General features: G+C 31.6%; 1 protein-coding gene across 1 annotated transcript; it reads right to left on the reverse strand.

The window, feature by feature from the left end:
• Positions 1-1,291: 1,291 nt before the first annotated feature.
• On the reverse strand, positions 1,292-18,748 carry LOC148616410 (charged multivesicular body protein 1a-like). Its single transcript, XM_088583424.1, has 8 exons — positions 18,662-18,748; positions 16,101-16,120; positions 13,691-13,768; positions 10,374-10,520; positions 9,734-9,802; positions 4,636-4,695; positions 3,690-3,883; positions 1,292-2,055 (listed from the first exon to the last, which is right to left on the reverse strand). Exons 1-8 carry the CDS (start codon positions 18,666-18,668, stop codon positions 2,034-2,036), a joined length of 597 nt encoding a protein of 198 aa, XP_088439550.1. The 5' UTR covers positions 18,669-18,748; the 3' UTR covers positions 1,292-2,033.
• Positions 18,749-18,864: the final 116 nt, after the last annotated feature.

The raw sequence follows: 18,864 nt of genomic DNA on the forward strand, positions 1-18,864 counted from the left end.
GAATTATGTCCATACCGGAATGTGCAGTGAATTCAAAACAGTGCTTATATACTACTTTTTGAATTCAGCAAAGTATTTATTCACAATGTCCCTACTGTATTAAGCTTCTATTGAAGAACTTTTGTGAAGAATTTTTAAATTCTTGCTCTTTACATTGAAATCATCATATTATACCTTAGTTTCGCATAATGACATATTTGAACGTATATTACACGACAAAAATACTGTGCTTTTTCTGAAGTAAGCAAATGCATTTTATCAATGTTCAACTCACATTCTACCTTTCAATGATTCCAGACTGTGTTATGTATTGAATGTGTGATATGTTGTTCCTGTGTGTGTTTATTACTATATAACTGCATGCTATTTTTACGGATGCTTGTTTCTAATCTTTTTTTAAGACCATTATTTAATCTCTGCATCACTTGATTTGCTCAAAAAATGTTTTTCAATATTAGAAAAAAAAAGTTCTTTGCCTTTGAAATGTCCTTTTTCAGTACATTTCAATGAAAATATTACTCAGTTTACCAAATTTAGTGATATAGAAAATTTTATCTTTTGTCCTTGATTCTGGTGGTGCAAATAGTCAAATTAAACTTACAAAATGGTTGATTTTGTCGTACCATGTTTCACCCACTGCCTGATTCTTACAGAGACCGACACTAAATATCTTATAACTCTTTGTCTAGAATAACTATACCTTTTTTTAAAATCTATTACATTGACAGTGGTTAGTATCATCAATGGTTGTTGTATAGCAATTTTTGTACCTTTTTCTTGCTGTTCTAAAAAATCTAGGAATATTATCAACGTGACGACCTCAAAAGTTCCTTTATAAATACGTACATGCAATGGTGTATATGTTTTCAGAATTCGCTAATGTATTATCGCTCAAAGTTTCTTGTATCTGTGTACATTGTCAGTTCAAGGTGGTGTATTTTTTTCAGAATCCGTTTCTGTAATTGTCTCTCATTGTCATTGTCCTGTAATGTTGTTTGAAATGTCTAAAATAAAATACTATGATTGTCAAATAAAAAAAAACCTGAATGAGCTGAAGATTTTTTAATGATATATGTTTACAGTGACAAAATAATGAACTTAAACTTCATTTTGTGGTTTCTAAAAGTAACCATGGTTTCTAACACATCAACCATTCCCAAGTTGGCATACTACAGTAATAATAAACAGGTGTGAACCAATTAAAATAAATTGGTTCAAAACAATGCTTGAAATTGACTACTATTTATTTGTTAATTCTTTACAAATTGCATATGATAGATGAAAAAGACAATTAATTATAATATTTATTATATCAAATCAACAGTTCATTTATAAAACAAATATCTATATAAACAAGATTCATTGTCAATACAGATGTCCAGAGAACCTGCAATTTATATACAACTCCTCAAGTTAGTTTCGCACGCTTACCATACTTTGACAGAACGTTGAACACTAATTTTACCATAGAAATGGTAAATTGAATTCATAATACATAAATTAATAAGAAAAGGGAAGTGATATGTGTACAGAATAACAGTATACACTTCTCAAAAGCATTTATGAAACACACACATACTTACACTACTTAATGGTAGTTTCTATTGAAAACTGCATGGAATACAAAGGTACTTACAAAACAAGACGATTTTTTCTACTCTCATAACCTATGCAAGAACTTTCATTTTGCACATGAATTAAGTTTTAGATTTGGTGAAATATCACTGTTTCCAAAATTTTAACTTCATGAATTTTCTTGGGAATCTTTCTAAAACTGCCAAAAAAGTAAACGCTTATGTGTGCATTCTCAAAAATATATAGAAATTAGCAACCAAGAAAATTAAAAGGTCACATCATACTTTCACAGTTGATGCCAAGCCAAATTGACTACACAGAAAACAAAATCAGCAAAGTTGGACAAAAGGATGTGAAAATGGATCATATAAACATAATATTAAAGACATCATGATAAAATATCAGCCACTAACAGTCGTTTACACAAGTATAAATAACAGATTATGAAATATTCTGGTTTAATTCCGTAATGCTTGTAACCTGAAATAAAGATTGAAAAAGAGTTAGCAAAATGAAAACAATTAAATCAATGGAATAAATCTCACATATGTGTAGGTTATAGATTTATATGCAAACATTTACAACTGATAGAGTTTGTATTTGATTCATGAGGATGGAGTAACCATCTACCAAAGCATTTTTAATAACTGCATTCATATTTGTATAAATATGGCTTAATAATGTGCAAATCATAAAAAAAAACATGAAGTTACTTATGTTGTATTTAGGTTTACCCCATTCATACAGGAATTGGATAATGGACAGCAACAAAAATTGCTTCCAACCTATGTCCCATAAACATGAAGCCACATCAACTGAATGTTGGCTGGAAAATGAAAGCTACAATTTGTTTGACCCATTTATAAATAAAAAATATATATTTTAAGACATTACTTAATGTTGTATATTACATTATATGTAAAGGACCATATGACGAAATAAAGCTTTTTATTGGTTGAATGCTGTATAATGAAATTCATCTACTAAATGATTATTTATAAAACTTTACTTTGAAGTCTTCTGTGTGTTGTTCAACCTATAACCAATCATGTAGATTTACAATGACAAAAAATGCATCAGGAAAAATCAATTCCAGATGCAAATATTTTAATTTCAAATAACAAATACAAAGTATGATAATACAGTAAGGTAGTGTGGCACATGTCATTGGTATAACCATACAAGGAAAATACATTAAAATAAGTAAATAAGAAAATTAAAATGTTCCAACCAACATCTTGGGGAGGATTACAGCTCAAAAACAACTGCTTTTAAGAGGTAACCACAGAAGTATCTTTAAATTCAACTTTAAATTTTTCAAGTTTAAAGAATGTGTTCAACTAGTAAGTGATTTGTTTTGTCTGCTACATGCTAAAACAGAAAAAAAATTTTTTGAGTAATGATGTTTCAATCCACTTTGCAGATTTGGTACAATACTGGCATCAAAACTGGAAACTCTTAAGAGTAATCAAAGAAACCAAGATTCTAGTGGAAATCTAAAGAAAGCAATCCTGGGACAAAGACCAGACATGGAAAATAGAAACACACAACAAAGAATATAAAACAAAATAATAATACATACATACAAAGTAACAAAAGCAAATGAGCAACTCGAACTCCATTAAAAACTGGAAACATCAACTAGGTGCAACGATAGGGTAAGTGTTCACCCGCTGAGTCGCTCATAACATGTCAAGACCAGGGTAGATGAAAGAGGAAAGGAAAACTATGACGCATTGAACAAATTAATTTTCATGGAGCAGACGGATACACTGAAACGATCCACGAGTTCATGATGACGACCATAAAACTTCTGCAGTGATGACTTCAATCTTGTAGCAACATTACTGTTTCAGAAGCCTAATTGTAAGAAGTCTAGCGTGATACAAAAAAGTCTACATAGTTATGGCAAACTCTGGCGTAACATATGAGTTGTGATATGAAAACTCCATATGCAGGTGCTGCAGGGATGTTGCAACAGATTAATGAAAAGTTGACAATACAGAATGAAGTCATTGCATTTGTCGTATAGTTTGATCAATAGTTTTGCTTTACCATCAATCTCTCTGAGTGTAGATCAAGCTATGAGGCTGACTAAATCATTATTACATTACCTTCTAGATAAATCATCCTCTTTTTTCTGTTCGGTTGATTTAGAAGAACTAACAGAAGCTGTGTTTGGGTTAAGGTCTTTCAGCTGATCAATCATCTCTAAACCTTCTTCCTCAGCTACCTGTTGTATTAACTGATCAACCTGATCTTGTGGGGTAGATAGTGTCATTGCTGATCCCATAGAATTCTCTATTGTCTAAAAAAATAATTTGCTTCTATTGAATACAGGGGTCCTAGGTTTTTAAGAGAAAGAGTAAACATTCTGCTGCAAGCTTTTGCTAACTACCAAATCTGGGTCCATAAAAAATATAATGTCTATTTATTGACAAGTCAGGAACTTTGAATTCCATAACTAGATCAAATTTCAATACCCATGAAAACTGATACCAACAAACCTTAGTAAGTTCTTCCACAGTATCACATATTGCCAAAAGAACTGTAAAGTTAAAGTCATTTCTAAGTTGGAAAAATTCCATAAAATCAAAAAAGATACTACTATACATGTTGTAGTGGATATTTTACCCAAACAATAGATAACAATAATACAGTGAGACTTGTTTTTGAATCCCAAGTATCAATAATTTAAACTAAACATATACCCTAAAGAATAGGTTTTTGATGGAACAAAGGATTTATATAACAACAAAATAAAGATAATCCAAGATACAGTAAATATCTACACTACTCAAAATACAACTTTGAATGGTTCTTTTGTCCGGATGAATTGTAGTAAAATTCATACTATCCATAAAACACCAGCTGCATGTCCAAAATACATTTATATTGGTTTTATAATACAAGGTTATTGCATTTAAATTGGTGAATATTGTCACAAGTATATATTATATTACATGAACTTGTGGTGCAATATACTCTGGGAGGAATGATACATCTGTAAAATAGAAGAACATGAAATATCAATGATTCAAAAATGATTATTAAACTTACAGAAGTTCTAACATCAAGATCTTCAAACTGTTTCTCAAATTTCTGCATAACTGACTCAACCTGAAATAAAAAAAATGCAGATTTTAGCCTTTGGATTGTTATTGATATAGATAACTGAAGTGTGTGGTACCATTTCAAAACTACTTCACCTTTAATCTATACTTCACCAAAATCTCAACTAAGACCCAAAACAACCAAAAATATGAAGTTGCATGCATAGTTGTGCTACGTAAACCTCAACTCGTACAGGAAGCTAGTATTCAAGAGCAACCAAAACTGCTTCCTACATATGTCCCATCTATATAAAGCCACACATTAAATATGAAATCAATCCATTCATTGGGAGCCTAGAGAATTGCAACAAAAATTTGGACAGACAGACAGAGGAGCAGACAGACAAGGTAATTCCACTTGGTGAGTGGAGGTATGATATGTGGAATTTGGTGTAAAAAAAATTTTAATCAAAAGTACAAAAATAAAATTGTCTTAATTTCTCAAATTCCTATTTGAAGTCTTCTAAGGTAATGTTAAATTGCAGGAGCTATACAAATGCATGTTTGTAAACTATAATGTTTACAATGGGTTACTAGGTGTAAGCTTTTGCATTAACCTTAATTTGAAAGGGTAGAATACAAAATTAAGGGAGATAACTCTCTAAATGAAACTAAAATACAATAGAAACTATTGGCTTTTCCAATTGGATTATCTCCTAACAGCAGACAAATTGTAATGAATAATTATACAGTTCATCATATAGACCTATAAAGCAACTTAATAACAAAAATAAAAATATGTAGCCTTTTTTTAGGTGCATCACATTTTACAGAATTTGCATGATTCTTAAAAAGACTGGTACTTAATTACCAAACAAATAAAGGCACTAAACTCCACTTGAAATGCACAGGAATCAGTTACTTTTAGAGTTTACTGTACAATATTAACCCATGGAACTTATTACAAGTGAAAACAATGCTGTGATGATTATTCTGCACAATTAAAGGAAGGGGAATAACACAAATAAGAATATTCAGAATATTTAGCATACATTTGAACCCAAAATTTCAGAATTGAAAACTAATTGTCCCTTGTATTTAAGGAGGTTTCTAACAGTACAAATACAGGAACTGAAAGTTTAGCACAAGACTAGTCAAAATTTTAATATCAACAAATAATTTAATTTCAGATGAAACACGCTTTCTGATGGGATGAAAAATTTGTTCCATCATCTCGTAGACCAAATTTTGTTATGTGACTGTGATGACATCAACTTTTTTTGATGATTAATAATTACTTGTTAAATTTTGATACTAAATCTAAATGACTGCTATATATTTTTGGTCTATTTTAAATCACCCCAATGCCCATGTAGACACTTAAATATAACCTGCTACACTGGTTACATAGTGTGAACCACATGATTGAGGTTATTTAAGAATTGGCAATAATAAAAATTTTGTCTACTGAAAAATAACATAAAATTTCCATGTGCATACTGTTTATAGTGCGAAGTGCAATAAACAAAATGTGCTCATGGAAAATTTATGTTATTTTTCGATAGGCAAATTTTTTATCATAGCCAATTCTTATAAATCAATTTGAAAACATATTTTTATCTTTAAACATGAGAAAAGTAGCTCTGAATTTAACTGAATAGGGGCATGTCAATATTTTTTTATCCATTGAGATATAACAAAACTATTTTAACCAATCAGATTACAGTAATTATCTCAAATTAACTTATTTCTTCATAGACTGAAAAATATAAAAATCATTCCCGAACTATTAGATGTAATTCTCCCACATGTTGAAATTTAAACAAATTCTTTTAATGTCTTAAACAGGACTTGCTACAAGACCATCATATAGAATTAATTTAATTGACAGCTGTTCTACACAGTACAGCTTTGGCTGCAAATTCTTATAAGACTTCAGCCACCAAATGTAAGGTGACCAAAGATTAGACATGGCTGCTGACACTTTGTGGAACAATCTACCTACCTAGTGATTTAAATAGCATATAGCTAAGACGGTGATAGAGCAGTTTGTTATCGAAAAAAAGTTGTTGTTACCTGGAGACGTAGCCAAAAGTGATGATGTATTTTCAAGGGGTAACAAACTCTCTATCACCCTCTAAGCTATATGTTATTCATTTTCTATCGTCATTCTTTTTCAAACTACATCTTAACAATAAGTTTTTTTTTATGTTTGTCTTTGATTTTATATTTTCTTCAATAAAACTGTTTCATTTCCTTTCAATTTCTTTCAAGAAACTGTAAACATCAATTGTGAATTCCACCCCTTTTGTGACCTTTATTCAATGTATCGTTGGTGAACCTTTTCCCTGCTTACAAACAGAAATGACAATAAGATGTCTTTTTGTATTTTTTTTTCTCTGTTAATTAGTTTACGAGGCAGAATTAACAACAACAAAAACAAAAAAAGGTCCAGAATTAATGCAGTCTATGGAAATTGAATAACAATGACATACATTCTCATTTGAACACTATCTTTTCCCTTTCCAGCTTCAGTCACTTTTAAATTTGACAAAACAATTAGAAATGTTTGGATACAAATTCGTAGAAGATTTGGCATCATTGTACTTTATTTTTTTACAGTAGTTTTATTGAATAAAATTTTACCATTTTATCTGAATTTCAGTAAGACAACTCTTCTCTTAATATTTTCATATTTTAAAGAATTGAATGTTTCTTTATTGATGTTCCATCAGTGTGTAAAAGCACTGAACTGAATTATCTACATTTTGGAACATGAAGCATGCTAAACTTCATTGAATCATTCAATTATTATAATTACATTTCATGTGTTTCACTCACTTTTTTTCAATTATATTTTAGATAAACATAGAAAATAGGCAATACACAGTAATCAATAAATTCCACTTAATTGTGGGCATGACCTATATAAATAGCTTCAAGATGTGTTTACAATTTCATAATTTCTTTATGGTTCAATTTTAAATAACTTCTTAATTTTTGGTTACCTGTGTTTTGTTTCACAAAAAAAATGCAAGTGCAAAATAAGTCATAAGTTATGACTTCCAATTCTTTCATCTATAATGATAAAATAACTTACAATTTATTTTACTTTATGCATATTATTTTTTTTTCTGTGAAAAGGACTGCTGTTTAGTACATGTACATTTTCTGTCTAAAATTAGCTCATTGCATTTTAGTTTTTATCACTGTCAACTGCATAGAGTAGTTTTTATTTAGATAATAGGCTAAAAAAAATTGTTAATAATAATAAAATTTTTAAGATACATGAAAAGAGGCCACAATTTTAACAACAATTTAGTGTCAATTGAATTTTAACAGGAATTAAGTATCAGTACTAATTAAACTTATACAGGATGTGATTCAAGTTTTTCAAAAATTCATTGAATTCAATTTTAGTTCTCATTAACATACAGTTATAGACCACATCACCAGTCTTAGTTTGTCATTCGTTGTTGTGATTTTGAGGTAAAAGTTATATTGTGTATGAAATTGCCATTTAGCAAGAGTTGCTGTTCTTGATTTGTTTGATTAATGTGAAATTAAATAGTTTTATCAAATACTTAGATTTGAATACAGAAAGGGCTATTGTAATACAGAAAAGGCTATTATAATGTAAAATACGGAAAGGGCTATTGTAATACAGAAAGGGCTATTTTAATGTAAAATACAGAAAGGGCTATTGTAATGTAAAATACAGAAAGGGCTATTGTAATACAGAAAGGGCTACTGTAATACAGAAAGGGCTATTGTAATGTTAAATACAGAAAGGGCTACTGTATATTGTAATACAGAAAGGGCTATTGTAATACAGAAAGGGCTACTGTAATACAGAAAGGGCTATTGTAACGTAAAATACAGAAAGGGCTATTGTATATTGTAATACAGAAAGGGCTATTGTAATGTAAAATATAGAAAAGGCTATTGTAATACAGAAAGGGCTATTGTAATGTAAAATACAGAAAAGGCTATTGTAATGTAAAATACAGAAAGGGCTATTTTAATGTAAAATACAGAAAGGGCTATTGTAATGTAAAATACAGAAAGGGCTATTGTAATACAGAAAGGGCTACTGTAATACAGAAAGGGCTATTGTAATGTTAAATACAGAAAGGGCTACTGTATATTGTAATACAGAAAGGGCTATTGTAATACAGAAAGGGCTACTGTAATACAGAAAGGGCTATTGTATATTGTAATACAGAAAGGGCTATTGTAATGTAAAATATAGAAAAGGCTATTGTAATACAGAAAGGGCTATTGTAATGTAAAATACAGAAAAGGCTATTGTAATGTAAAATACAGAAAGGGCTATTTTAATGTAAAATACAGAAAGGGCTATTGCAATGTAAAATACAGAAAGGGCTATTGTAATACAGAAAGGGCTACTGTAATACAGAACGGGCTATTGTAATGTAAAATACAGAAAGGGCTATTGTATATTGTAATACAGAAAGGGCTATTGTAATGTAAAATACAGAAAAGGCTATTGTAATAGAGAAAGGGCTATTGTAATGTAAAATACAGAAAAGGCTATTGTAATACAGAAAGGGCTATTGTAATGTAAAATACAGAAAGAGCTACTGTAATACAGAAAGGGCTATTGTAATACAGAAAGGGCTACTGTAATACAGAAAGGGCTATTGTAATGTAAAATACAGAAAAGGCTATTGTAATACAGAAAGGGCTATTGTAATGTAAAATACAGAAAGAGCTACTGTAATACAGAAAGGGCTATTGTAATACAGAAAGGGCTACTGTAATACAGAAAGGGCTATTGTAATGTAAAATACAGAAAGGACTATTGTATATTGTAATACAGAAAGGGCTATTGTAATGTAAAATACAGAAAGGGCTATTGTAATACAGAAAGGTCTATTGTAATGTAAAATACAGAAAAGGGCTACTGTAATACAGAAAGGGCTATTGTAATACAGAAAGGGCTATTGTAATGTAAAATTATAGTTTATGTAGCAAGAAACAACATTGTTTGTTCAGGTGGGTTTTCTGCACCATAAATGACCTCTACTAGTGGCAGAGAATTTTATATGAATGAATACTTAATTCTGTTGATCATGACAAACCTTTTCTAAGTCCATAGAAGACATTGCTTTATCTAATGCTTTTGTCACACCTTCCATGTTCTTCATTACCTACAAAATAAAGAAAGTAAAACCACCAATACAATTTTGAAGTGCCATACAAGAAAATGCAGCCATGTTTCTTTTCTTTTTCTAAAACAAGTACTTGTTCATTTAAAAATACTTTGACTAAACAGTATCAAATTTAAGCTTTAATAATCTCTGGACTCTACTGTAAAACCACATTTTTTTAACAAGTGATTTATTTTAAATAAGAAAAATTGAGAAATACATACGGGTAAATAGAAGACAGACATGAAGTTTATTAACAGCTAAAGAGACAATTGACATCCTGAAACATGGAAGAGTAATCAAGGGAACCAAGGTCATAACAGTAATCAAAAGATTGTAATCCTGGGACAAAGACCAGACATGGAAAACAGACATACACAACAAAGAACATAAAGTAACTAAAATCATACACACAAAGTAACAAAAGCAAATGAGCAACTGGGATTCCACTAAAAACAGGGAGCAAAATTCCACGTATGCTATTATGGGCAACTCTATAATAAAGAGGGACAAGACAACCATCATAATTGATTATATTGATCCCAGTTATTTTCTACTGGGTTATACCTACTCCCTTCATGGTCACTGCTGTCTGTACTTTGGAAGCCACACCATCTACCCGAGCAGCCATGCGTAGATAATTTAAACTCTCATTCTTCTTTCTTATAGCATTCTCAGCATATATTCTAGCACCCTCTATATTTTTCTGCGCTATTGCCTAAAATGTAAATAAACAAAATTGACCTTCAAATAACAATCACATGATTTAATACTGCCTTTTCCTTAATGTCTGATACTTCTATGTCAAACTGTGAAGATTCTAATATTCAGATTACCACATTATGAACTTCTAGTAATTTCACTAGTATTGTGAATTATTACAGTATTATTGTGTAGGGTTTTCCATATTGGCTTATTTATTGGTCAGAGACTAGCCATATTGGACTGAGGGGTAGTTATTGGCTTGTATAAATATGAGTGATTACTGTCTGTTTTGACTCCAAAACTGCAGTTTTTTTTATTAAAGTTACTATCTATACATTTAACAGTTAAATCAATGAGTGTATCAAAACCTTTATACTGTCAGCTAACATAGCATTATCGCTTAAGCTTTTCCAAATAGGCTTGATTCTGGTCCGAGACTAGCCATATTAGACTGAGCGTAGACCATTAACGCTGCCAATATGGAAAACCTTACACAATTATACCTTTATTGACACGTCCAATACACCATATTGGCCTATGCAAATATGATTTTAATCAGGCCAATATGCATATCAGACAGGTAAAAGCCTATTTGATAGCTACATCACGTCTTGGCAAACTTTTGTATTTTGTATTGTACTGGCAGTTTGGATCATATTTAGGCTAATATTCAAATAGTAGTCTATAATAATCTATTCAAACAACCAAAATGCATAAACAGACTATTTTTCAATGATATTTATTCACTGACAGTGACTGGGTATAACCTTTGAACTCATACATTTGGATTGTGAATAAATGTTGACTCATAGTAAGATGTTTATCAGGATCAGAGTGGCATGTCTTAGGCCCCCAATTCCTTTAACGTTTTAATCACAATCCTCAAAATCAAACTTCAGCTTCTTTTGGAGGTATGTCACACTGTGGTAATAGTCAGGTTATCAGACAAATGCAGGTTTATGACCTCTAATTCTTGCACCTTTTAAGTCATAACCCAAACTACTGGCTCAAGAGAGCCTGAATCGCTCACCTGGTTAACCATTTGCTTATTTGAAGAACTTGAGAAATGAGACAGGCTAAATTAAATCAACTAAATTGTCAAATGCAAGAAATGCTTTTCATAGCATTTTCATGACCTGAACCAGAATTTTGCTAAAGGCAACAATTTTTTAATTTTTTTTTCAAAAACCTGTCTTATGACCCCTAAGTTCCATTTTTAGTATAGGCAGCCATATCTATTCACGGATTAAAAATCACAACAGTCATTTTGAGCACAATACACTAAAGAACTATTATGCTTATTTTCATTCAATGATCTTAAATGGTTTTAGAGAAGAAGATTGTACATGTGAAAAAAAACAACAAAAAAACTGTTTCAGGGGTTGTAACTCCTACATTAGTCAATGAATGGTTTTGAAAATTTCAGCATAGGTCCTTCTCATGATGCTAAACAATTTTACCCATGCCAGAAATTTGCTAAAGGCAACAGTTTTTGAGTTATTTGCAAAAAACTGCCACCTGACCCATATGTTCTATTTTTAGTAACGATGGCCATGTTTTTTCATGAATCAACCATCCCAACAATCATTATGTGTGGGATACCCTAAGGAACACAAATGCTAACTTTCATCGAATTCTGTGCCATGGATTATGAGAAGAAGATTTTTAAAGTTGCACATGCGAAAAATGAAAAAAAAGACTATTTCAGGGGCCGTAACTCCTACATCAGTTGACCAACCTTTTTGAAAATTTTGGCATAGGTCCATCTCATGATGCTGAACAATATAACCATTGCGAAAAATTTGCTAAAGGCAGCGGTTTTTTAGTTATTTGCAAAAAAACTGCAATCTGACCCCTATGTTCTATTTTTAATAACAGCTGCCATGTTTTTTCATGGATCAAAAATCCCAAAGGTCATTTTGTGTAGAACACCCTTAGGAGCAATCATGCCAAGTTTAAAATCTGTCAGTCTAGTAGTTTCAAAGGAGAAGATTTTTAAAATTTGTCCACGAGGACGACGAAGACGATGATGGACTTTGCCTTCGGCCAGGTGAGCCAAAAATTGATCCCACCTTTCCTATTGTGGTATGACACATTTTCAAAGTAAATCTATATGCTTAAATGGACATTCTTATATGTCGTCTTCATATCGTCAAACAGTATGTGTTGGTACAACCCCACCTTTAGCACCTGTACACTGTTTCCTTTCTTTCGCTGATGCTTCGAGACAAAACACTCATTTAACAAGAGGCTCCCAGGAGCCTGAATCACTCAACTTCTTGAATTTTGCCTTTCAAAGGCAATAAATTAAACAAGAAGTTGTCCAACAATTTTGACTAAAGAAGTCTTTGGTAGGACTATCACAAGATCTTTTCAACAATTGAAAATTGACGACAACAGACGACGATGGACAACGACGACAACGCAAAATGATGGCAATAGCTCACCTGGCCTTTGGTCAGGTGAGCTAAAAAGGTTTACTTGATAATTTAATGGCTGAGAGTTTATCTACTTGAAATCAATTATATAAATACACACATTTAACACATACAATGACATAAATATACAAATTTATAACATAAATGTACATCATCTACATTTTCCTGGCGGCTGCTCTCATTGCCTCCTATGAAAATTAGCGGAGATGTAAACACGCATTTATCCAACTTCCATACTGGGGAGGTTAAATGGAACAGCCGTTATTTTGGCTACGCCTAGGGAAATTTTTGTCACAAAAATTACCGCATTTGTCATACATGTATTAGAAAAGAAATAATTCCTTCCGGGGGTAGATTTGTACTCATTTTAACATGGGTTAAATATAAATGCCCTACCCATGTTAAAATGAGTACAAATCTACCCCCTCCACAAATTATTTCTTCAACAAATATTTTACAGGTGACATTATGCTGGAACCAATGGCAATGACAACAGCACCATACCATTATATAACAATTTCCAACTCCATTCACAGATTTAAATTCTTATGCTATCTCATTTTCATTTTAACATGCTATTGCTGGCTATAGAAACTTAAATTTATAATGAAGAAATTGGCATAAGATCTTGATTTTAAACAAATTCTTCCCCAAACAATGTTCAAACCTCCTTTCACTTGGTCTTTAATTCTATTACACACACTGTAACCTGAAATCCTGGATCAGCTACTGCCTTAACACATACCTTTTTAACTTTAGCTTGTTCTTTCTTCTGATCTTTTTCTGCTTTAGAAGCTAGTCTTTCTAGTTGTTTATTTGTAAACTATAAACAAAAGAAATGTACATGTATTAACAGATACATGTAGTGACTTTGTCATGCTACAAAAAAGTACTGGACCAAGCCCAGATTTAACTATGTATTTTTTTAATTACATGTATCAGTGCTTCATTTTTCATGTATATGTCACTTACGGTGATAAGTAGATTTAATAGAAAATAAATGCTGAACTAAATCACATGATGAGACTTTTAAACTTCTGTGGTGTTCAAAGTTCTGTAACTATTAACTATGGAAAAAATACTGGAAAGCAATGAAAACAAAAGGAATAATTTCATTAATGCAAACACTGTACCAATACATTTTGTAAAGAATTAATTTATTAATAGAAAAAGGAATGGATATGGTGAAATGCAGCAAATGCACTAGCAGATAAATACAAAACAGTAAATACTTTCAGAGATCACCAAAAAGGTCTTCAACATTTATGTAAACTCTGGAAGGCCCAGATCAAGGATTTATTAAGAAACATGTCAACAGACTGATCAACTAAAGAAAATCAGTATACCATAATACATTTGTAAGGTCACCCAAAAATTGGCTTATAGAGCCTACATGTTGGCAAAGTTCAGTACAGTAAGCCTGTAGTAATTTATCTCATCATTGAACATGTTTATGTACCAGTATATATGCACTTTTTATTTTGCTGTGAACAAATATTAGTACAATACCAGTAAATCGTTTATTCTTTTAACCAAACCCTAATGTAAAATCAAAAGTACTAATGTACTGAATCAATTTATATTGATTATTTGAATTTTTACACCGCAAATAATCGTCAAATTGCAAAAATAGGGTATAACAGGAAAGTTCAGGGATTGGATTCAAATGTATCTTAACAAAAGCTTATTATTAATATCCTATTCAATTCTTTTGATTTATTTTTAAATCAATCATTCTGATTGATTAGGATATTAATTTTTTTTTTAATGCACACACCAAAATTCACGAAGCCTCATAGCAGTGGGCCAATTTGCGTGATATTCAAGCTTGATGTCAGTTTACATGGAATCCCTAGATGAATGAACACAAAACCTACAACATACTGCATAACTGAACTACAAGATGTATTACACTGTACCACCATTTTATGTTCCCATTACTTTCTATGTTAAATTCAGCTATTTAAGGCTCATAACAAATAATATGAGTACAGATGGTGCCAGAGGGGTTTCATTATGATAGGCATCCTTTATCTTAACTCTCATAAAAATATCAACATGGCATACATGTACCTTATGTGTCTTCTAAAAAAGAATCGAAGAGTGAAAGTTGCCACATGCAGAAACCACTACTTTCATTTTGATATGCCGTATCAATGGCATATAGTTTTTGTTCAGAATTATTTTACCCTACACTTACACAGAAACTGAAATTTTTAAACATGTCCTAAGATATATGTCCCTCTCCACTAGCTACATTTCTCTGTTGCTACGCTTTATATCTCAAGTGCTACAAGTTCACACACAGACATCTACATGTACATGTATGTGTTATGTAAAAGCATGTAGTTCCTGGGCACCTACATGTAGTTTTAGAGACACATACATTAGAATGGTTATTACAAAAAGCGATATCACCAGATCACAGACAGATAAATAATAGCCTGGAACAAGTTTCTTAATCGGAATGCTGTCCCATTTTTGTAAATACTTAGTGTATGGAACCTCCAGGGCCTGCATGAAATATCTGAAGACAGCTCTTCCAATCGGTACTCAGCATTCCTCTTTATATTTCATTTCTATGATTGATGACTATCTATAATCTTGCAGGGTTTCCATTTCTAGCTCAACATCAAATGGTTTATTATGAGTCTACAGGGATTTATATTTTTAACTAATTAACGTCTATAACTAAGAATAAAGCATTTGTAGGCATCTTGAATATATTGACAGTAAAAGACTGGTTTATTTGGGTAAATGCATAGAAATACAAACCAAATTAATCAGCATATTTAGTTTCGTGTAAAAGTTGTTTATGGGGTTTGTTCATTGTAAATAACATCGAAATGAATACATGTACATGTATGATGTATTAGAAATAATTATCAATTACAAGTCCTAATAAAGTGGACCTAACTACATTTTGTATCTGCATTTGAACCTTAATGAGGTATGCCAATGGGACAATTTTTCTGTGGTAGTGCAAGATAATTGCAGATGCAAGCAGGCTTTATAAAATCGAAAGGCTCTTGCAATTGCTATATCAATCTGATCTTTGACCTAAATTGATAATCAATGTACACACTGTGACATTTTAGTTCCTAAGAATGCATTGTAGATTAACTAAAAGACAATGAACAAGACATAGAACTTACCCGGAGTTGGAACAATGTATCTGAAATGTAAAAATAAAAAATAACAAACCTAGTACCGGTAGCTGTTACATGTACACGTACATGTGCATTTTATGGAAAGACACTCATTGTTGTATTCATTGGCCTTTGTTACTTGTTCTTCAATTTTTTAAACCAAGATTGTCTTTGATTGATATACATATATATACATGTACCAGTACTCACATCATATAGCATACATTTTACATGAACAATGTCAGTCTTTGCAGTCTAAATTTCAGACAAGAAGTCCTTACTCATAATCTGAAAAGAATTTTATATAGGATACATTGGCTTGGAAGCAAAATTTATGCAAGCTCTTCCCTAATTTTAACAGCATTGGCTGGTGGGCTGGTCCAAATTTCAAAGACTACAATGTACATGTAAATAAGGAGTAGTTGAACAAGTAATGAGACAAGATAGTGTTGTACATGTACACTAAATGTACATGTATAAGTGCATGGCATCACAGCCAGGTTTAGTATAAAGAAGCAAAATCATGACAAACAGTATTTTAGGATTCTTCGGCAGAATAAAATGGGCATACACATACAATACATGTATACTTCATTTTGAGTAGGGTTATGATCACACTACAATATTTTAACCGTATGCATTCTTGGTTAAAGAAAGCATTACATTTAGGTGCATGTAAAGCATATACTGACATTTGTAATCATTTTTTTTTGTTTTATAGGCACTGCATCCCACAAATCAAATGAATACAAAACTTAATCTTTTGAAAATAAATTGTACTTATCTATTTATTTATTCCAACAAAAACAACTGTTAACAAACAAATTTGTCATGAATCAATAAACTAAAAAAAACATTGAGGAAAGCTCACTTGTTGATATCCCCCACTCCCTTGCCCAGTAAACTATATACATGTAGGGTACCCCAGAAGTGATGTGAGCATTCAGAAGGAAAAACATTATAGAAGGTGCAAAATGGGATCATGTAATAAAGAATGTGTGAAAGTTTCATCAAATTCCATTCAGTGGTTTGAGAGGCGTTAGAAATTAGAAGATGAACAGACTAGAAATTTCATTTTAGCTCCAGTAATTCCTTTTTTTTTAATTTCATAATTTGTACATTCCTGGAATAATATCATTTTCCCATGAAAGGCGACAATGTTTTACACAAAACCTATGATGTAAACAAATGTACGTCAATGATTTTTAAGCACTGTCTATTTCAAGAAGACAATGAATACCTTTTCTATGGTAGCTACATTTGTATGCTTTGATTTGGAGACTAAGGCATGTTAGGGTCTTGAACAGCCAGCAGAACCAAACAGCAGAGAAAAGTACAAAAGTACATTTCCTGTAATTTTTAAACCATATTCATTTATTTTATAAAAATAAATATAATTAATAAAATAAATTTAAAAAAATATGTTTTTATTTGTTTGGCTTCAGAAAATGTTAAATTTTCTCTGTAAAAAAGGTCAGTTTTTGTTACTTCTGGGACACGACATTTTTCATTGGTATATTGGGGAATCTAAAAGGGAAAATTAAGATGCATGTAATATCCATAGAGCTCACACTGCTTCGTGGTGCTGGCTATAACTAAGAGTCACATTGTTTCACTGCATTCATGGAAAAAATTTACAAAATTTTACACTCCAGCAAGAAAAGCAAGAATTTTAACTAAGGACTCCAGCAAAAACATGTACTAGTCATACAGTCGATCTTGACATTTTCATGACAGGAGCAGTGTTCTCCAAAGAAATTTTGGATAGCACTGTATAGATGAGTTACACATTCACTGTAAATTCAAATTGCATGTATTTGGAAGTACTTCCACACTTGCAGCCTTTTATCCTTTCTTTGTCTTGAAAAAACCGGTAAACCAGTTTCAATCATGTTTGACGTGAATGGTGAATGTGGAAATTGTCTATTCACTGTGTGTGACATGACATTTAAGGATAGGCCTAGTCCAAATTTCCTCTGACCCTGCAACCCTCTTCTTTGCATAATACCAGAGAAAAATTACATGTCTGCTACAGTTCTGTTCCAACAGTAACAAGCTCCTCCTAGTCTCGTCTCGTGTCACTACACATGCATTATTATTCAAAGTGTCCACAAAACAGGGTCTCTCTTGAAAAACGCTCTAGACTTAAAGTTCGGGCATGAACTTGTTTGACAGGAGAGGGTGAATAATCCAATATGAGAATTATTCCTTGTAAATGTAATTATAGTTGCTGAAAATATCTTCAGGTCTTCTCTGATATATATAGTATTATATGTGAATGTACAACCGAAAATTTCGTTTAAACACATGAGCTTGAAATCTTATTAAAACATGCCGGTAAGCTGTAAAACATGGGTAAACTTCAGAAGGAGGAGATACATGTACATCATGTCCATAGTTCAAAATCCCTTCTCACATTGAGAACGTACATGTACATGTATATGTGTTGTACAAAATTATTAACCATGTGATTTGAGCATTTATTGAAAACTGTACATGTTCAATTTCACGTAAGCAATAATTCTTATGACTGTGTGTAAATAAGAGACAAAATTTAACTAATTTACCATCCATTTTTGTGTTCAGATCTTCAGTTGATAGATTTGTTTATGACAAATTCTCACAAGAAGTGACGTAAATTTATCGGTGTAAATGTTAAGCGAGATTTCATTGGTTAAAAAATAATGTCAACAAAGAAATTGGATTCCGGGATTCTATTTTTAGAAAATCACATGTCACATGTTGCAACAATATAGTGTGTATTGTGTGG

This window comes from Perna viridis, chromosome 5 (assembly GCF_037379345.1).
Source record: "Perna viridis isolate PV_CMFRI_1.1 ecotype Kerala chromosome 5, ASM3737934v1, whole genome shotgun sequence".
Taxonomy (NCBI): domain Eukaryota; kingdom Metazoa; phylum Mollusca; class Bivalvia; order Mytilida; family Mytilidae; genus Perna; species Perna viridis.